The 22,251-nt window shown below is 40.8% G+C and overlaps 1 protein-coding gene across 2 annotated transcripts in view; it reads left to right on the top strand.

Moving 5' to 3' along the window:
* The window catches only part of LOC121278412 (prolyl endopeptidase), a 128,914-nt gene that overhangs the window by 43,683 nt on the left and 62,980 nt on the right, over positions 1-22,251 (top strand). For both annotated transcript variants that reach the window (XM_041188806.1, XM_041188807.1), the window contains exons 9-10: positions 8,078-8,275; positions 19,755-19,858. In XM_041188806.1, the coding sequence (XP_041044740.1) occupies positions 8,078-8,275; positions 19,755-19,858 (302 nt within the window). The remainder of the gene's footprint in view (positions 1-8,077; positions 8,276-19,754; positions 19,859-22,251) is intronic.

The following is a 22,251-nucleotide window of genomic DNA, read 5'->3' on the forward strand; positions in this document are numbered from 1 at the left end:
GTGTCAATGGGAATCGGGTAAACTCTCTGCTGGTTGGACTCATACCTAGCACAAAGGAAGATGGTTGTGGTTGTTGGAGGTCAGTCATCTCAGCTCCAGGACATCACTGCAGGAGTTTCTCAGGGTAGTGTCCTAGGCCCAACCATCTTCAACTGCTTCATCAATGACCTTCCTTCCATCATAAGGTCAGAAATGGGAATGTTCACTGATGATTGCACAATGTTCACCATTTGCAACTCCTCAGATACTGAAGCAGTGCATGTCCAAATGCAGCAAGCCCTGGACAATATCCAAGCTTGGACGGACAAGTGGCAAGTAACATTCACGCCACACAAGTGTCAGGCAACGACCATCTCCAGCAAGAGAGAATCTAACCATTGCCCCTTGATGTCCAATGGCATTACCTTCACTGAATACCCCACTATCAACATCCTGGGGGTTACCATTGACTTGTAACTGAACTGGGCTAGCCATATAAATACTGTGGCTAGAAGAGCAGGTCAAGGCTAGGAATCCTGCGACAACTAACTCACCTCCTGACTCCCCAAAGCCTGTCCATTATCTATAAGACACAAGTCAGGCGTGTGATGGCACACTTCCCACTTGCCTAGATGAGTGCAGCTCCCACAACACTCAAGAAGCTTGACACCATCCAGGACAGAGCAGCCCGCTTGATTGGCACCACACCCACAAACATTCACTCCCTCCACCACCAACACACAGTAGCAGCAGTGTGTACCATCTACAAGACGCATTGCAGGAATTCACCAAGGCACCTTAGACAGCACCTTCCAAACCCACAACCACTACCATCTAGAAGGACAAGGGCAGCAGGTAGATGGGAACAACACCACCTGGAAGTTCCCCTCCAAGTCACTCATCATCTTAACTTGGAAATATATCACTCTTCCTTGTCTATCACTGGGTCAAAATCCTGGCACTCCCTTCCTAACAGCACTGTGGGTGTACCTACACCACATGGACTGCAGCAGTTCAAGAAGGCAGCTCACCACCAACTTCTCAAAGGCAACTAGGGATGTGCAATAAATGCTGGCCCAACCTGAGCAGCCCACATCCCCTGAATTAATTTTTAAAAAATCAAAAAATCTGTGTAATCTTGAATATTTTAATGACTCAGCTTCTACTGCCCTCTGTAGAATAAATTCCTCTTCATCTCTGTCTTAAATGAGAGACCCCTTATTTTTAAACTGTGCCCCTTAGTTCTCGATTCCCCCATGAGAGCAAACATCCTCTCAGTATCTACCCAGTCAAGCCCCCTCAGAATCTTATATGTTTCAATAAAAGCACCTCTCATTCTTCTAAATTCCAATGCATATAGTCCCAACCTGCTCAACATTTCCTCATAAGAAACCCCGTACATCCCAGGAACCAGGGAACTCTCTCTGAACTGCTTCCAGTGCAAGTATATCCTTAAGTAAGGAGATAGAAAGTGTACACAATACAGGTGTGGTCTCATCAATGCCCTGTAGAGTTGTAGCAACTGCAATTCCCTACTTTTATGTTCCATCCCCCTTGCAATAAAGGTCAACATTCCATTTACCATTTCCATTTAATTACTCGCTCTACCTACATGCTAACTTTGTGATTCATGCACAAGGACACTCAGATCCCTCTGTACTGCAGCATTTTCTACAGCCTCTTTCTACTTAAATAATATTCTGCTTTTCTATTCCTCCTCCCCAGGTGGACAGCCTCAAATTTTTCCACATTACATTCCATCTGCCAAATTTTTGCCCATCCACCTAAACTATTTATATGCCTCTGCAGACTCCTCTGCACAACTCATTCCACCTATCTTTGTATTGTAGCCATATTTGCTGATGATACAGTGGGTCCCTTGATCCAAGTCATCCAGGGTACCTTCAACACACAGAATACAAGGAGACTAATATCTTTAATAAATAATAGAATGAAATGGCCTGAAAATAATTTCTCCTTTTCATGTTCATATATTTCAACCAGGTCATCTTTATTATCTGTTAACAGTTGGAAAGTATGGAGTCAGATAAAAGAAAGATGCATGAATTAGATCAACTGGCACTGAAACAACCTTCCTCGCCTAAACACTTCAAATTGCCTTCAAGAAGTAGACACCATGGAGGAATTGAAAGAATTTTGTTGTGTTGAGAAAACCAAATGCTTGGTCAAAGAGAGAGGTTTCTGGTAGTCTTTTATTGAAGAAAGATATGTAGAATTCATAATGCGGGGCATAATAAATAAATTTGTCACTGATGCTGAAGTAGTCAGGGTGGGGAATCGGGAATGGAAGCTACTGGCTAGAATACAAGGTGGATGAACGTACTTGTGTTGCAGCTCAACCATGATCTAAGTGAATGACGAAATGAGCTTGAGGAGCTAAATACCTATTTCTGCCCTATTTATGCGATTGAAGAAGATTTCCCAAATAAGCTGAGATGGGGCTTTGGAGGAATTTGAGAACAAGAGGAAAATGCACCAATGAGATAGTAGCAATAAAATCATTCATTGACCCATTACATTCACCAGTTTGTGTCTCAAACTCTCCGTGGCTCCCTTGGAACATGTAAATCACCTGTTGGGTAGATTACTATAGAAAAGTCAGACACCTTTGATGCCTTTAAAAATCTGTGCTCCTTCTGCAGAAAGTCACTAGATAGATGCGTGACTGATGTTGAGATTTTGAAACAAAAATAAGCTAGGAAAGTTTGTTGAGTTACTCTAAAAATCTTCAATCGAGGTGTTCCTCCCAGTAACAGAATTTGCTTTCATACCAATGGCTATTTATGTAATTATACCACTAGCTAATGAATTCAGATTGTGTAATATTGAAAACTTCAGTATTAGGCTGAAAAGGTTACTCATTGCAACTGAGCACATTGATCCCAGTACCATGTTTCTTTGCCTCTACAGCCTTGACTTGGTTGGTAGCACCCTTGCCTCTGACTTTGTTTATATTCATCTCTTAACCAACATAATTAAAGGCATTATCTCTTTGCTGTCTGTGAGATGATCTTGGGTGCAAATTGTATGCTGCATTTCCTGCATTGCAGGTGACTACACTTCAAAAGTACTTATTTTTATTCATTCATGGGATGTGGGCATTGCTATATGCCAGCACCTATTGCCCATCCCTAATTGCCTTTGAGAAGGTAGTGGTGAGCTGCCTTCTTGAACCGCTGCAGTCCATGTGGTGTAGGTGCACCCACAGTGCTGTTAGGGAGGGAGTTCCAGGATTTCATTGTCTGTAAAGTGTTTTGTGGCCTTGAGGTTGTGAAAGATGCCAAGTTGATTTCTTTCTTGTGATCTGCATCACATGGATTTGTGTATTATTGATCAACTTCTTTCTAGTCTCTTTGATGGCAGCAGTTGCTGACAGATTGTTTGACATGAATGAATAAGATACAGGTACAACTGTCTCTTTATTTGTTTAAAGGTTTTGAGACTCTGACCCCAGATGCTAGAAACTTTGCATGCTAAATATGAAATTTGCATTAACGCTCATTGACAGTTGCCATCATCAAAAAAAATCCTTGAGGAAATTGATGAGTTGAAGGTGTAGAAGCAGCTACATGAATCTCAGATCCTAGCACTCTATGTCCTACCATTATGAAATTTGTGTAGATAGCGCTAAATGTCTCGTTTGAATTCTGCTTAGAGTGGTTAGACCATCTTTTAAAGCTAAAAAGCCATGTGATCTGACTATTATTGCTTCTTCCTCTCTCCAAATAAGTTCATCTTTGGCAAACTAAAGTGGTGAGAGAACAGGTAATGCTAGATCAATGGGTTATCATCTCAGGTTTTAAGGAAATTGCGTAGTATAAGATCCAGACGCTGAGTTGACGTGGCAACATTGAAAGCTACATGCTTGTTATGTAATTGTTGAAGGCATTTTCTCTGTTTACTTGACTGTACTTTCATACATACTGTCAGATTTTCCAGTAATGAATAACACATCCACACTCTGACATGGAGTTTAAGCAAGATTAAGGAGATGCTCAGCAAGTGCAAGAGGAACAAGTAGGCAGTGAGCACTGGTGCTTATGGATTTGCTTTACAATCACTCCCATAGCCTCTACTGCTAGCAAGGGATTAATATAAATTCCTCTGTAAAATAATCCCTTTCTCAAATTCCCAGCAAACATCAGTGGAACTTGTGAATAGAAGGTTGATTCGAGTTCTGGAAAGGACTTCGATCTGGTATGCTGCCATTCACCATAATCAGCTTTTCTAAAGAATATCCACAGTTACTTTCTGCCTAGTGCTTTATATCTTGAAATTGAAATATTCTTATTCTTTCACTTCTGGATTGTTTATTTTCCTCCTTCCCTTGAGACTATGAAGCCCGTTGGTGAAGTAGGAAACCAGATGCCAATCTTTTACTTAATACTAAATTTATTTACAGAATGCAACATTACAAATGTCTGTCTTCTCTCTAACCCAGTGCTCCAGAAGCCTCTCTTAATACTCTTTGAGCAAAACAAATAATCAAATAAACTAATTAACCAAAGAACCACCCCTTACAGGGGCATAGGATACTATATTCAGTGGATGTTCAACAACAAATGTGAATTGTGGAACTTTTCCTCAGACTTAGATGAGCAAGTTTGTTTCTGCACAGTTTCGAGTTAAGGACTTTTCGCATGTAAATCGAATATGATGACCACTACACTACAGAAACGAGAATGAGAGCTGTTGAAACCAAGCATTGAACCAGGCACCTTTAGATTTTCTTGCAACTGAGCTGTTTCAGCCTCGACAAAGAGAAAGTGGTTATACAGCTTGAGGGGCCCCATGCCACATCAAGGGTGGGACAGGCAAGAAGGCAAGTCTCAAGTCCACCTCAGCCAGAATGGGAATTGAACCCATATTAGTGTTTTTCTGAACCACACACTTGCCATCTAGTGAACTGAACTAACCAGTTCCTGAAGCCTCTCTTTACACTCTTTTGAGTAATCAAATGATCAATACTTCAAAGGGGCCAAGTCTCTCTTTATACTCTTTTGCTTAAACCAATGGAACAAAAATAAACTAATTAACAAATGAACTAATTAAATTGATAGCCTCTCAGAGGGGCACTAAGTCTCACCTTTATAGACTTGTTAGAAAAACAAAACTCAATCAATTAAACAAAAATCAAGACATGAAGGAGTGACATCCCCTGGTGGGGCACTGCAACAAAAGATCAAAATTTTCAAAAGGAAACTTACAAAACCAAATCAAAATGTCATTTCTGGGGATGATGATACAGCCCCAAGTCTCTCTCTTTACATGTGCTCAAGGTAATTAATCAATCGCTACCCTCCATCTGTATATCCTTAACCGTAATAATATAATTTACATATCTTTAGCAAAAATGGTTTATTTCCAGACATGGCAGTTCTTTTTAAATAGAACACAAAACTCTATTCATACTTTTTAAGTATAATTTAATATTCTAGATAATATATATTGTAGAATTGTGATTTTAAAAAAGGAGTTTACTGTGGAAAAGCAACAAGCAAAGCACTGCTGTGACAATACACAGGCCTATCAACATCTGAAAAGGAAAAAGAGCAACTTAATGGCCCAAATCTTCCTAGAAAACTAGTGGTGAGTTCACAATACATGACGTTATTAAACGTGCAAATTAGCCAGTAAATTGTGGCGAAGAAAAGATAATGTCATGAGTTGCAAATTGCTATAACTTGCTGGTCAATTTACCCTGCTTCGTGTTCCTCTGACAAATGGTATCTCACCCTTAGGTAGCTGCCTTCCCTCAATTATGTTTAAGAATTTGCTAGATTTGCACGTTAAACTCACAGCAGAAAATTAGGCATGTGCTTAACTGTAATTAACTTCTTGTTAATGAAATGCTAATCAATCTTGTGGCCCAGAAAGTTGAACAGTTTAAATTGTTGAGTCACATTGCATTTTTTAAGAGATTTAAAATGTTAATGTTACTTTTCCTTTCTGCCTCTTTTCTCTCTCAATCCAATCCTTCTTTCCCTCTTTATTTCCCTTTCTGTGCTGATTTGACTGTGAGTCAACCACCTGATTCACTTTACTCTTTCATTCCTGTTTTTCTTTCTCAACCCTTACATTTCATTGAGTTAAGGTGTTACTCTGATGGTCCCAGATGTCCTACTGCCTTCACCATGCTGTTATGAATTTGCTGTTCTAGTGACTTATCGTGCAAATTTGGCTGAAGGATAAAGGTCTTTAACATTGCTATAAGATGTCTGGTCCAACAAAATTGGGGCCAATGTTTTGGATGTAAATCCTACATAGAAAGTGAAAAGCTGAAATAAAGAATGAAAAGAACCCACATTTATATAGAACCTTTCAATGATCCTAGAGCATTTACATCTAATTAAATATTTTTAAGTGTAATCACTGTTACAATATAAAGAAAGGAAAAGAAGCTGGAAATCTGAAATGAAAATAGATATGACTGAAAATACAGGAATTGGGCGACCTTGATTCCAACCAACCTTGGGGATACTAGGATGGAAGTGATAAAACCTTTAGCCTACAGTATAAAGGAAAGGATCACTAGAAAGTTCTCCTTCTCCTATGTCAAAAGGAAGGTCACAGGAGAGCAGTATTACTGACTGAACTTCAAATATCGGCTTCAAGGAAACAAAAACATTGTAGATCACCTGCACAATCAAGAGCCAGCCACCTTCCCTCTGTTTCTCGAGCTCATTACAAAGTTTAGTGGAAACATTACCCAAGATAGGCAGAAGGGTAGATTTTACAAGGGATAAATTACCCGGCCCCTTCCAACTGAAAAGTCCGTCGGCACCACACTGACCAGAAACCCAGCTGCCCTGAAGCGATGATAAGCCGAGGGCAGCCTTAATTGGTTTAGATTGGGTCCTCCACCCTTATCTGGGAGGAAGCACTGCCCTCGAGAGCTGTTTCTGTAGTCTCAGCAGCGCCAGAAATGAATAGTGGTCACTTCTGAATCTGCAAGCCGTCATATGGACTCAAAACGTTAACTCTGTTCCTCTCCGCAGATGCTATCAGACCTGCTGTGTTTTTCCAGGTATTTTTGTTTTTGTCCAGGAAAAGAGTGATCGATTCCCAACTTCAGGTAAATCAGGGACTTTTGGTCAGGCCTTCCCACCAAGTGGGGGGTGGAAGAGATTGGGGGGGGGAGTTTAGAGGCCGGGAGGGTTGCAGGTACAAGGGACCCCACAACAGCCCGCCCCTCCCCCCAACTCATCTTCCTGCCTGACAACAGCCCGCACATTGAAAGCTGCTGGTCTGCTTCAAGCGCCTCGTTCCTCAGTAGGCCTAAGTGCAGGCAGTCCACCAATTCTATTTTAGAAGGCCCCAACACGGCCTTCTAATGTGCTGGCAGGTGGTATAAAATTCACCCCAGCATTTGCAAGAGTTTCCTGAAGTTGTTAGTTATTATGCTAAACTTAAGCTTACTTTGTGACTACCTGAATTTTATACTGAATTCTAATCCCTTTTGTAGGGTATGCAACATTTAAGAATCTGAGTATGTACGATTTTTGCTATAGCTCACGCCTGCATGTTATTTTCTGATTCAGCCCATAACAGGAGATGCCAGAGTCTGCCCCAATAAATGGGCTGAACCAAATCCATTTGTTATTTCTTTATACACAGATGTTCATGCTATATTGGTCAAGTCACATCAGGTGAAGTCTTTCATACTAAGATTTCACAAAGTTGATTGTCAAAGTTTAGCTTCATTATGACAAACTTATAAAGCAAATCCTGAAAATCTTCAATAAATTCTCCTGCTATTAATTACTTTCAAAACATTTAAATTTTATACTGGAATTTTGCGAAGTATTTGATTAGCTTGTGTTTACTGTAGGCCTTGACAGGTGCATTTTTGTCATTAATGTAAAATGAATAATTGCACAAAGATCTCTGATTGTGATGAAATTATTGCACACTTGTGATAAAGGTGCACTAACATTTTTTTAGCAATACATGAATCATCAAAAATACACAGAAGGGTAATTTGGATTGTTGCCTTACTTGAGGTCAATGTTTATAATTAAATTTCTGTCATTTGTTTTTCTAATGTATTTACTATTTAAGTTATCTATGTTTTCAGAATGGGCAGGATGTGTCAAGAACAACTTTCTGATTTTATGCTACCTCCATGATGTGAAGCATGCTCTACAGCTTCATGAACTGGCCACAGGCGCACACTTAAAGACATTTCCATTGGACGTGGGCAGTATTGTGGGCTACAGTGGGCAAAAGAAGGACACTGAAATCTTCTACCAGTTTACTAGTTTCCTGACACCAGGTTAGTACAGAAATAGATTAATAAGTAAAGTTGTACCCCAAAGACTGGAAGAAATTTTTTTTTTAACAATGGGCTAATGCCTGGACTTTTTTTATCACTTTAACAATCAAACCTAAATCAAACATGAATTAATAGGCAAATTGTGGTCAATTTAAATTATAATTTACACATTAAGTAATAGATACAACAAAGATCTCATAGATCACTAAGCAGTCCACTCAGCATACATGGCACCAATTGCAGCCATCAAAGTCCTTCATATTTTTGGTAGAATTTCAGCTCCTTTTCTTTAAGCCATCAATTCTCATCCAACATCAGCTCCCAACCAACCCTAGTTCCATGGGCATGGGTCTTCATTTCTCCAGAACCACGTTCGCTCTTCTCATGACAGTCTTGATGGAATGGATCCACCAGTATTTATCCAAACCCTCAGTGGCAACCCTGTGCACTGTATAGCTAGGTCTAGTCAGTCAATAACTTTAACAGAAAGAGCTGCTACAATCTTGTATTTGCTTGTTGCCAACTCCTGGGCCCAGCCTTCATTTTTTTCACTATACTGCAACACTGAATGATGTGAACTCAGATGACTGTCTTTTATCTGGTTTCAGTCAGTTTCAGTGTCTCTAGAAACCTGAATTTTCAATTAGGGCCTGATTCAAAACATACAAGCTTTGAAACCAAAGTCAGTGTACCCAACAAGAACATTTGACAAACCATCACTTCAGGTAACAGCTCCTACACGCTCCCCTACTGGCCCCACAAACACACGGATTTCATCACACAGTACAGAAGAAAATAAAGTGGGGTGTAAAATGGATTTGCCCTACTACCGAAGTTGAATTTCACCCCAAAAGCCCTTTCCTAGGGATGAACTAAACAGAATGGAGAAGGGAACAACAGGCACCATTCTCTTTCTCCTTTCCCCAACCCACTTAGTACAGCCCTTACTCTTACTACCCCATTTCCAGCTCTGGTGAATCCTTTATTAATCCACCTTTTTCTCTTTATAGATGCTGCTGGAGCCGCTGTTTTTCAGCATTTTCTCATTTATTTTCAGCATCTGAAATTTCTTTATTCATATTTCTACTATCCCATTTTGTGATTTTTTTTGTTTTTGTTCTGTAACCTATATATTCGTAACCCATATATTCTCATCAGCCTGTGATACAGTTGCAATTAGTTACACTAAAATAGTTTGTGAAATGAAGGAGCATCTAGACAAAGATTTGTATACTTATTCCATATATCATGCATCAAACTATTACGTAAACATCTCAAATATGTGTTTTTCATTGTGGAAAAGATAGTCATTAGTTAGCTTCAAATGCGGGAGGACAACTGAAATGTTGGGAAGCTGATGATGCCATCAAGCACTTGTCTGTTTCCCTTGCCACTATTGTTCTCTGAAGGCTGACTGACGCTTACAAGAGTGCATGACCAATGTGGCACAAGTAAAATCAACATGTTCGCATGACTTCATCAGCACTTGGCACATTTTGTGCGGCTTAATTATTGTTTCTTTTGTTTAACTAGGAGTATTAGCAGCTGTGGAAAACCATGTAATACATGTTAATTATTGGCAGTAATACTAATTTTTTTCTTGCTATTTAAATCTAAAGCATTAAGAATTTGCTGCATAGACTCAAATGACAGACAAAATCAATTCCTTTTGCATATTCTTGAAAAAAAAACTAAATGACTTCTCTTTTTGAATGAATTGTTCTACTGAACACTGCTATTTAGATATTGTATCTTATTCTCAAACAATAAGTCTCTTGACGTATTATTGCAAAGTCAAATAGAGAGTTTAATGAGTATGGTTGAAAATTAGCTTATTACATTGAATTGGCCCTTTTATGGTTGAATGAAGCAAGGCAGAGTTAATTAAATTAAGATCTGTCCAGGATTTGAGAGTCTGTTCAGGATTTGAAAAGTTTGTTTTAGCATTTAATAAAGGGTTAGTTCCATATACAGTGTAGAATCTTTGTTCTTGGTCCTTTGGATTTGGGAGTTGTTTGCAATGTTCAGCTAAATGATCTGTCTGTGATTGTTTGGTCAGTGGCTGATCAGTGAACAAGGGTTACTCTAAGATGAACTTTTCTTTATTAATTAACAGGTTGTACCTAAGAATTAAGCCGTAATACTTTTCAAAATAATGATTTTACTGCGATTTTATATTTTGTAACATTGTTCTGAAAAATTTCTGGGTCATATTTATCTCCCTGCAAGACACACTACTGCTTCCTGCACAGCATGCTATTTTCCTTAATTACTACAATCCTTTCAGCAATGATAAAATGCTACAACTAAAAAGAGCAAATGAAACTTTTAAATGCTGTAATAATAGAATCTGAGACATGTAAATTATAATATACTGTGACATTTAATTTTACTTACATTGAATAGCCTGAGTTCTGAAATGTTTGTATAAACTATTAGTTGCAGTGTCAGCTTAGTTAAGGCTATCTCGGATCGTTGGCTGCCTGTTTTTAGAAGAAATTAAGCAAATTTTAAAAGGGGAATTATTTTCATGGAAAAACAGTTTCCAGATGTTTTTAATTGCTTGCAAACACATAACCCAATGGTATAAATTATAGATAAATACATCATCACACCACTTGTGTCTGATGCCATTGTGATGAAGATAATGTGCAGCTGCGTGGGCTCTTTTCCTTTACCAGATAAAGTAAGTATTTCTCAAACACATGCTTTCATTGGTTTGGATTTTCACTTCAAAAGCACATAGCGCAAGTTGGGAAATTTCCGGCTCAGCACACACTCCCCAGGGAAAGTACCCTGTTGGACCCAATTTTCGCTCAGGGTGGGAAGATGGAGTCAGGCCTGCCACCACCAGACACAGATCGGAGGCAGCAGCTGCTGAGGTGGGCTGTTCAAAAGGCCCACTTCGTTCGTCCCAGTTGCTTCCTTAAATTTTAGGCTTTCTGACCCACATTCCTCACCTCCCCAGCTGCCCCCATGACCCAATCTATGACCCAATTTATGCCCTCTAAATCACCCCAATGGTTCCTTATAACCCCCATGTTTATAAGGGGTTGACTTACTGCCAACTCATGCTAACCCATGTACCCCACCCACCACCTTACCCTCCATGCCAACTCATCCAGCATCCGGCATGGGAAGTCCTCAGGAGCCATGTTGAGAAGAAATAAAATAACGGCCTTAGTGTAGTTAAATGAAATCATGAAAACCCATTCAAAAATTTTAAATTCTCTCAAGTACGTAATCCTGTATAAAAAGACTTGTATTCATGACCCCACATCAAAGAACGATTTAATAACCTCTTTGAACTGTCGATTAAATTGTAAGTTACGACCTCCCTGCTGAGATAATCATAGGTTGTGGGATCAACTCCTGACTCCAGAAAGCCTGTCCAGCATCTACAAAGCACAAGTCAGGAGTGTGATGGAATACTCTCCATTTGCCTGAATGAGTGCAGCTCCAAAGACACTCAAGAAGCTTGACACCATCCAGGATAAAGCAGTCCACTTGACTGACACCCCATCCACAAATACTCACTCTCTCCATTACCAATGCAAAGTGGCAGCAATGTGTACATGTACAAGATGCAGTGCAGGAACTCATCAAGGCTCCTTAGACAGCACCTTCCAACCCACACGACCACTGCCATCTAAAAGGACAAGGGCAGCAGACACATGGGAACACCACCACCTGGAAGTTCCCCTCCGCGCCACTCACCATCCTGACTTGGAAATATATTGCCATTACTTCAATTTCACTGGGTCAAAATCCTGGAACTAACCGCTCCCCCCCCCCCCCATAGCATTCTGGGTATACCTACACCACTAGGACTGCAGCGGTTCAAGAAGGCAGCTCACCACCGCTTTCTCCTCAAGAGAAATTAAGGATAGGCATTAAATGCTGGCCTAGCCAGTGACGCCCACATCCCATCAATGAACAATGAAAAAAAATGATCACATTGCAATGAAACAAAAGTAATAAGTAAGAAAGAGCTAAATTTTGAGTGAGGACCTGTTCTGAAAGCACTTGACCCTTTCTTAGACTGAACCAGATTGTTCGCAACCTTGACATTCTATTTGATCCTGACCTCACCTTCTGATGCTATAACCTCTCAATCAGAAAGACCACCTGCTCCACTTACATATTATCACCTACCTTTGCCCCACCTTAGCCCATCTTATTTGTTTTAATAAATAAATATCTCTTATGTTCATTATGTTCTTCGGCCCCTGTCTCAGGTTGATCCAGATTGTTTGCAACTTGCTTATCTCTGCCCCGGCGTTTGTCACTTCCAGACCCAACTATTCCGAGATCCTCCTTTCCTCATTCTCCATAAATATCAGCTGCAAAGCTCGATTGCCAATAACATATCTCTCACCAAGTCCTGCTAATCAATCATCTCTGTACTTGCTGACCTCCTCAATCCCAACACCTCTCACAATTCTCATCCCTGTTTAAATTCCCCACCCTTCCCTCCCCTGTGCCTAGAACACATTTCAGCCTCTGAGAAATACATAGAAACTAGGAGCAGGAGTAGGCCATTCAGCCCTTCGAGCCTGCTCCGCCATTCATTATGATCATGGCTGATCATCCAACTCAATAGCCTGCTCCCACTTTCTTCCCATACCCTTTGATCCCTTCTCAACCCAAGAGCTATATCTAACTCCTTGAAAACATACAATGATTTGGTCTCAACTACTTTCTGTGGTAACGAATTCCACAGGCTCACCACTCTCTGGGTGAAGAAATTTCTCCTATTCTCAGTCCTAAAAGGTCTACCCCATATCCTCAGACTGTGACCCCTGGTTCTGGACTCCCCCACCATCGGGCACATCCTTCCTTTATCTACCCTGTCTAGTCCTGTTAGAATTTTATAGGTTTGTATGAAATCCCCTCCCTTCATTCTTCTGAACTCCAGCGAATATAATCCTAATCGACCCAATCTCTCCTCATTTGTCAGTCCTGCCATCCCAGGAATCAGTCGGGTAAACCTTTGCTGCACTCCCTGCAAACACATCCTTCCTCAGATAAGAAGACCAAAACTGTGCACACTATTCCAGGTGTGGCCTCACCAAGGCCCTGTACAATTGCAGCAAGACATCCCTGTTCCTGTACTCGAATCCTCTCGCTATGAAGGCCAACATACCATTTGCCTTCTTTACCGCCTGCTGCACCTGCAGGCTTACCTTCAGCGACTGGTGTACAAGGACACCCAGGTCGTGTTGCACACTCCCCTCTCTCAATTTGTAGCCATTCAGATAATCTGCCTTCCTGTTTCTGCTACCAAAATGGATAACCTCACATTTATCCACATTATATTGCATCTGCCATGCATTTGCCCACTCACTCCGCTTGTCCAAATCACATTGAAACATCTCTGCATCCACCTCACAGCTCACCCTCCCACCCAGCTTTGTGTCATCTGCAAATTTGGAGATATATTTAATTCCCTCATCTAAATCATTAATATATATTGTGAATAACTGGGGTTCCAGCACCGATCCCTGCAGTACCCCACTAGTCACTGCCTGCCATTCGGAAAAAGACCCATTTATTCCTACCCTTTGTTTCCTGTCTGCCAACCAGTTTTCTATCCATCTCAATACACTACCTCCAATCCCATGCACTTTAATTTTACATGTCAACCTCTTATGTGGGACTTTGTCGAAAGCCTTCTGAAAGTCCAAATAAACCACATCCGTTGGCTCCCCCTCATCAACTCTACTAGTTACATCCTCAAAAAATGCCATTGGATTTGTCAAGCATGATTTCTCTTTCATAAATCCATGCTGACTCTGTCCGATTCTGCCACTGTTTTCCATGTGCTCAGCTATTAAATCTTTTATAATGGACTCTAAATACCTTCCTCTAACTCTGGCAAACTTGTGCACCCTTCCTGCTTCCACGTTTTGCTCCATCATTGTCCCTTGCCTTCATCTGTCTAGCTCTAATACTCTGGAATTTCATCCCAAAACTTCTCTAGCTTTCTGTCTTCCTTAAGACCTCCCTTTAAAACCTAAATCTTTGACTAAGCTTTTGGTCGCTCTTCTTAAAATTGATTCTCTCTGGCTCAGTGACATTTATATGTTTGCACTTCGGTGAAGCATTTTGGGACATTATATGTTCAAGACACTGTATAAATGCAATCAAATCAAAAAATTGGCGGATACACTTAGCAGTTCAGGCAGTATCTGTAAAGAAGGAGAAACTGAGTTAATGCTTCAGATCAATTACTATAAATAAAAGTAATTCAGATTATTATAGAAGTGGGAATGTATGACTAAAATAGGAATTGAATTACATCTGTGCTGTGGTCCAATTATCCCTCTTTCTGATACAGCTTCACCTAAAGACTGCACGTGGTCTTGTCCCTCCCCTGTATATAATGTTGCTGGGGAATAGGCTAGTAATAATTGATAAGTCTTGTATACAGTGCTCACTTCCTTTTATATGTTACACTTGCTTCTTGTCTTATTCTGCTTTTCCCACTTTATTGATAACATCCCTAGAGGATGCACTCTTTAAAAATAATTTGCCATGGAAAATTTGTTAGGCATCATAAAAACTGGAGCATTGGGCACTCTAATAATTTATAGATGCAATGACACAGTCGGCAGGACGGGTCACGCAACAGTTGCATGAGAATATCTTGGCTAAAGGATTAAGATAGTGATATTACCGAAAGTATATGTTGTAAAAAGTTACATTGGACAGGAAGTAATAAATCTACCAACGAGGCTGATATGCTTTATTAATTAATCAGCTCATATCATTGTCCTTTTTCCTAAGTGTAACATATTTACATATCTTGTATTTCTTGCTGTCTTCTGTAAATATCTATACTATATTTAAAATCTGATGTACATATCAGCATTCTGTGCACAAACCACTTTTATGATGTTTTGCCACACAAGTAGTGAAATTTTTTAAATATTTGTCTGTTAGTGTTCATGATCCAATCCAATCAATCAATCAACATACTTTTTCATTTTAAAAAAGTTCCTTCTTAATACATGAATAAAATACTTTAATTTCTAATTGTTGCAAAGGGAGAGAGGAATTTAATTCAGGCATTGTGTACCAATGAATAATAACTTGTCTCAATAAATTAAAAATGATTTTTTTTTTGCAATAAAAGTGCATTCTTCATTGGGCGAACTTGGTTCCCTTAAAAATCATAGAAATCTGCGCAGGAGGAGACAATTCATGCCTACGCCAGCTGAAAAAGAGCTTTCCAACCTAACATCATTTTCCAGCTCTTAATCTGTAGCTTTGTAGGTTACAACACTTCAAATGCATTTCCAAAAACTTTTTAAATGCAATGAGGATTCTTCCTCAACCACCTTTTCAGACCCTGACAATTCCCTGGGTGAAAAAAATCCTCCTAAACTCCACTCTAACCCTTCTACGAATTACTTTAAATCTATGCCTCTGTTATTGACCTCTCTGCAAAGTGAAATAGGCCTTTCCTATCTGCTCTATTTAAGCTCCTCAATAATTTTATACACCTGAACTAAATCTAGCCTCAGCATCCTCTGTTCCAAAGGAAATAACTCTAGTCTATCCAATCTTTCCTCAGCAGCATCCTCGTAAACTACTTCTGTGTACTCTCCATTGTGATCACATCCTTTCTGTAATGTGATAAGTTGGACATTCTCATGTTTAACTTACATAACTGATGTGTACACAGCTGACAGTAATCTTAAATGTAACTCTCAAGGAGTCCTGGTAAACTGGCAGCAATAGAGCACGTAGTTGTATTTTAATAAGATACAGATGCTGGGGTGGGGAAGGTGAGAGAGAGAAAAAGAAGGAAGGGACCATCTTATCCCAGTGCTGAATTAAGTATGTTTTATTTTTAATCTACGTTCACGTAAATAATGGCAGCTTGTTTGAGGTACTATAAAACATTGAGTGCCTGTGAAACCACACCAGCAAAGAATCAACATTTTAAGAAAGGAAGGGGAAATATTAGTGCCAGGATGTTAGTTCAATATTTCAAAATGTTTGATTGTTTACATATCCATCCAGATCAATGCTTTTTTTGAAGAGTACTTCTGAGCATTGCCAGCATACAGTAAAGTTCAGGGGTTATGCTTCCAGGAAACCTCAACAGCAAAATCATGAACAATGAACATGCTTATTAGTGGGACTCAATTAAATAGGTTCCAGACATATGAGTTTAGCACATTGGTTTGGGCAGTTACTCCACAGCAAATTATGCTGCAGTACTTGTATAAGGCAGACAGGGCAGCCCCTGAGCAGTACATCGGTGAAGATTTCAAAACTGCACAGAGCTGGATTGAGAGGTTCAGACATTTTTTGGTTAACCCCTTCATTTGGGCTGCACTTCAGCTGCAACCATTCCAGTCTCCACTCTGTCATGGCTGCCGTCCTCCCAGGGAAAGAGGAGAGAGGGAGAAGCAAATGCGGATAAGGATAAATGAGGATAAATGCGCACACAGTGGGTCTGCTTATCATGTCCATGGACAGTCTATACATGGCCCAGCCAGAACAGGACACATTTTTGCGCCTTGTTGTTGAATTCGGCAAGATCTGCAACAGTGCAGGGTTTCTCTAGCGATAGGCATTGCAGGAGATGTTGCATAGTCTGTGGCTCAGTTCCACATTCACAAGTTGTCGGGCTGGTTGTATATCCCCATTTGCTTGGTGACACCTTTGAACGACCTACACCAGTCCTTAAGTCTGTTAAGGCACTTCCAGGTTGCCCAGTTGCAATTAGCTCCAGGGAGAAGGCTTTCATCCGGTAGAATTTCCATCACTGAGGGTTGTTTGAGACTGGCAAGCCGGTCTTTCCATAAGGCGATGCGGGCTTCAGATGGGGTTGATTGTAATGGAACAATACTATTCATGAAGCTCCATCCTTTTCACATGGTCCATCTCTGACACTTCCCTTCACTTCCTTGACCTCTCTGTCTCAATTTCTGGTGATAGACTATCCACCAATATCCATTACAAGCCTACCGACTCCCACAGCTACCTCGACTACAGCTCTTCACACCTCGCTTCCTGTAAGGACTCCATCCCATTCTCTCAGTTCCTTCGCCTCTGTCGCTTCTGTTCTGATGATGCTACTTTCAAAAACAGTTCCTCTGACATGTCTTCCTTCTTCCTTAACCGAGGTTTTCCACCCACCGTGGTTGACAGGGCCCTCGACCGTGTCCGGTCCATCTCCCGCGCATCCGCCCTCACACCTTCCTCTCTCTCCCAGAAACATGATAGGGTCCCCCTTGTCCTCATTATAACCCCACCAGCCTCCACTTTCAAAGGATCATCCTGTGCCATTTCTGCCCACTCCAGCATGATGCCACCACCAAAAACATCTTCCCCTCACCCCCCGGCGGCATTCCGCGGGGGTCGTACCCTCTGGGACACCCTGGTCCACTCCTCTATCACCCCCTACACCTCAACCCCCTCCCAAGGCACCTTCCCATGCAACCGCAGAAGTTGCAACACTTGCCCCTATACTTCCCCTCTCCTCACCGTCCAAGGACCCAAACACTCCTTTCAAGTGAAGCAGCATTTTACTTGCACTTCCCTCAATTTAATCTACTGCATTCGTTGCTCCCAATGCGGTTTCCTCTACATTGGAGAGACCAAACACAGACTGGGTGACCACTTTGCAGAACACCTTCGGTCTGTCTGCAAGCATTTCCCAGACCTCCCTGTCGCTTGCCATTTCAACACTCCACCCTGCTCTCATGCCCACATATCTGTCCTTGGCCTGCTGCATTGTTCCAGTGAAGCTCAATGCAAACTGGAGGAACAGCACCTCATCTTCCGGCTAGGCACTTTACAGCCTTCCGGACTGAATATTGAATTCAACGATTTTAGGTCATGAGCTCTCTCCTCCATCCCCACCCCCTTTCCGATCCTCCCCCTTTTTTCCCAATAATTTATATAGATTTTTCTTTTCCCACCTATTTCCATTATTTTTAAATGTATTTCCATCCATTGTTTTATCTCTACCTTTTAGCCCATTTCGATTCCTTCACCCCACCTCACCCCCACTAGGGCTCTCTGTACCTTGCTTGTCCTGCTTTCTACCCTTAATTAGCACATTCCTTAGATAATATCACCACCTTCAACACCTCTTTGTCCTTTTGTCTATGACATCTTTTGGCAATCTCCACCTATCACTGGCCCTCTATCCAGCTCTACCCTCCCCCCCCCCTTAAACCAGCTTATATTTCACCTCTTTTCTATTTTTATTTAGTTCTGTTGAAGAGTCATACAGACTCGAAACGTTAACTGCGTTCCTCTCCACAGATGCTGCCAGACTTGCTGAGTTTTTCTAGGTATTTTTGTTTTTGTACTGTTAATGAAGCTCTTCCTTGACTTTAGGCGGCTGGGTGTAGGTGTATGAGAGGGTGCCTCTCATCTGATGTTTGACAGAGTCGCTCTTTCTTGCTGGCTACCATTCTTCTTATATCAGGGGAGCGATATCAGCCAGGGTATATAGGCTCTTGGTGTTTGCTGTTTTAAACAACCTGTGATAAGTCGGCATCCATCTTCTTAGCATGAGTAGGTCTTTTCCATGCAGGGCAGGTGTATTCGGCAGTGGAATAGCAAAAAGCAAGTGCACTGGTTCGCAATGTTTTCGAGCTTGCTCCCAATTTTGTGTTAGTGAGCTTATTCAGGATGTTGTTTCGTGCGCTCACTTTTGCCTTTGTCTTTTCGATGTCATTCTTGAAGGTGAGGCATCTGTCAAGAGTGACTGCTAAGTAGATATGGTGCTCTCCATGCGTCAGTGTTGCTCCACACCAGGTTACTTTAAGCTGGCGTTTGGCTTCACGGTTTCTGAGGTGGAATGCACAAACTTGCGTCTTTGGGTTTGCGCGAAGGTGTTTTTCTTCATAGTAGGATGTTATTCCCTCCAAGGCCTCAGAAAGCGTTTTCTCCACTGTGTTAAAATCAGTGCTTTGAGCAGTGACACAGAAGTCATCAGCATATATAAAACGGCGTGTGACACAGTCCATAGGTTGGTCATTCGTGTAGATGTTTTACAGCAGCGGTGCAAGCACGCTTCCCTGAGGAAAATCATTGGGTGATGCGATGTATAAAGCATGGTTAAGTGAAAACGCAAAAGAGGGGGTCACAAATGGAGGGAGTTGACTGTATCTAGATTATAAGGATGTTTTGGTTTCATGTGTGATAGCATATTTTTCAGTGAGAATTGAAAATGAAAGTTGTCCACAGCAAGGGAATTTTAGACGTGCATGCATTATATTAGTATTCAGTTTTGTACTAGCTACAATGTGGCCTGCGCCAGTTTTTAAATCCTGGCATAGGTTGTGGCACTGAAGCAACTCAGGACTCTAAAACAAATATGTTTTGTTTTTGGAGCTGTGAGCAAACACTGACTCTCATTCTTTGCTATGCCACGTTGACGCTCATTTTCTGAGAATTCTTTTTAATCATATATATTGAAAATGTTTCACATGCAAATCTGTTTCAGGTATTATTTATTACTGTGATCTGACCCAAGATGATTTGGAGCCACGAATTTTCAGAGAAGTGACTGTGAAGGGATTTGATCCATCTGATTACCAGACTGTTCAGGTAATTAGTGAAAAAAAATTCTAATTATTTTAATGTATGCAAGCTTACGTAATCATTAAAACCAAATTGTTCAAAAATTATAAATCTATATTCAACAGAGAATAGCTAGTTTTGTTGAAGAAGGGGAGAATTTCAGATTTTTCCAAGTGGAGAGTGCGACAGAAGTTCAACTTTCAGGCTTCCATTTTGTGCCCTAGAAAAGGGCAGCCAGGAGCTAAAAATAGAGCACCTCACTCTGCTCATTGATGCCAAAGATCCAGCTGATGCCATATTCAGGCTAGCTTGTAAATGGACAAGCAATCTGCCTGCCTATGATTGTCACAAAGCCATTAGTACAAACCCATATCCATTTCAAACATGGCATAAGATGCTTTTGAACATTTGCTGCAGCTGCTGATGGCACTCATGATTTTAGAATTTTTAAAAGTTTTATAACATGTTTATCCTTCTTGGGCTTTTAAGAAGAGGACATGTCCTTTATTAGTATTCCCTTAGGTAATTCAGAATTTGGATACCATTTCCAGTGATCTCACTGTAGCTTTTTGTTTGTATTGGTGATCCACCAATGGTTGCCTCTTCAGTGCTAATTGCTACTAACCACCTGGCATTCCCAAGTGCAATACAGCAGTCAAATGAATTGATACCTGGAGAAAACTCACTCGTCTTGTCTCTGTCTACTGTATTGATCAGCACCAACTACGCTTGAGCAGAAGAAAACAGTATGATCAGAACTGATGGATGCAACTTTCTTAGCACTGCATAAAAAATAGGGTTTTGTACAAAAGGAGATTTGTGTTTTTCCAAATGTTGCAGAAATTCTCCTCCTCCCTGCTTGGAGGAAGTTCTGATTATTGCTCCTGCCCCAAACTCTATACTACCACTAATATAAAATACAGATGTAAAGTTTTTTTTGTTTTCCTGATGTAAGTGAAAACCCAGCTATCTCTCCTTGATTTTTAAAAACACCACCATCTCTAAGTCCCCCACTATCAATACCTTGGGGATCAACATTGACCAGAGGTATAACTCAAGCAGCCACACCAACCCATGGCTACAAGAACAGAGGCTGGGTTCTTTTTCATGAGTAGCTCACCTCCTGAGCCCCAAAAGCCAATCTATCAACTACAATGCTCAAACCAAGAGCATGATGGAATACCTCAAGTTACCCTGGAAAGGCAAAGTATCTCAAAAAGTTTGAAAAACAGGTTAAGTAAGCCATTTCGGGCTGCTATTATGTAGTACCGCCATGAGTGGTATTTTCCACTAATAGGATGCTACCATCAACCCAAAAAGATGTTCTGCTTACCACACAATTAAGTAGCTTCATGTATGAATTTTACACCGGGTGTATGGGTAATATTTCTCAACAATTAACTGATTGAATCAAACATGTTCCTCCAGCTGTTTAATAGGCATAGTACAGACCATACTGGACCAGCCTGTGCTTGCAAAACCCAAAACAAAACATCTGTTAGATGTGATTCTGCAATTGGGCAGCTGAACAATCCTGAGTGTGCTAATAGCTACACTAACAACCAATAATCAGTTGAGCTTCAAACATGATTCATATATGCTTGCTAGAAGCGACATACATTGACATGCAGGGACCCATTCTCTACAACCAAATGTGTTCAATCTTTCCACCTTTTTCTGAGTTAACTGGATAAATGGCAACACCTTAACCACTTAGAGTCAGCTTGCTAACCAATCGGCACCGCTTTTCTCCAGCAATATACATAGTTGTGATCGCTTGAAATTTGGCATTCTTGTGTTTGTCCTGATGAGTACAATATTAAAAGCTTTTGCAACATGTCTCTCTTTTCAGCAATATTCAAATAGCAATGTTATGAGAATACTATTTCCCTCCAAATCACTCACCTGGCTTGAACATATCTCTGATCCTTCACCGTTGCTGGATCAACATCCTGGAATTCTGTAAACAACACAATGACTAGTGGTTCAGAAAACAAACCCACGCCCCTTCACAGAGCAGCTGAGGATACTGCAGCAGCCACATCCCAAGAACAAATCAACAAAAAACATTGTGTAAAAAATCTTAGAGTTGTTATGTTAATATAATTTTACGTTGAAATACTCGTTCAAAACAAATCACTTGAGCCATGTTATAAACATAGGGCGGAATTTTCTGCTCCAGAGACTAAGTGCAGTGGCCAGTGGGGAAAGCGATGTGTTTCCTGCTGGCCGGCGTGGTGGATTTCCACGCTCGATCATCTGCTTTTCTGCTGATTATGTATGCATGAACATGAAGCGCATCGTATCTCGTGGAGCGGGGGGATGGCATTTGTCTGCCCCACCTTGACGTCATTGGTTCATCTTACTGAGCACCATATTTAAACTGCACCCGGACTGGTCGTGGCAAGTGATGGCCTCGA

The sequence above is a fragment of the Carcharodon carcharias genome, chromosome 5 (assembly GCF_017639515.1).
Source record: "Carcharodon carcharias isolate sCarCar2 chromosome 5, sCarCar2.pri, whole genome shotgun sequence".
NCBI classification, from domain to species: domain Eukaryota; kingdom Metazoa; phylum Chordata; class Chondrichthyes; order Lamniformes; family Lamnidae; genus Carcharodon; species Carcharodon carcharias.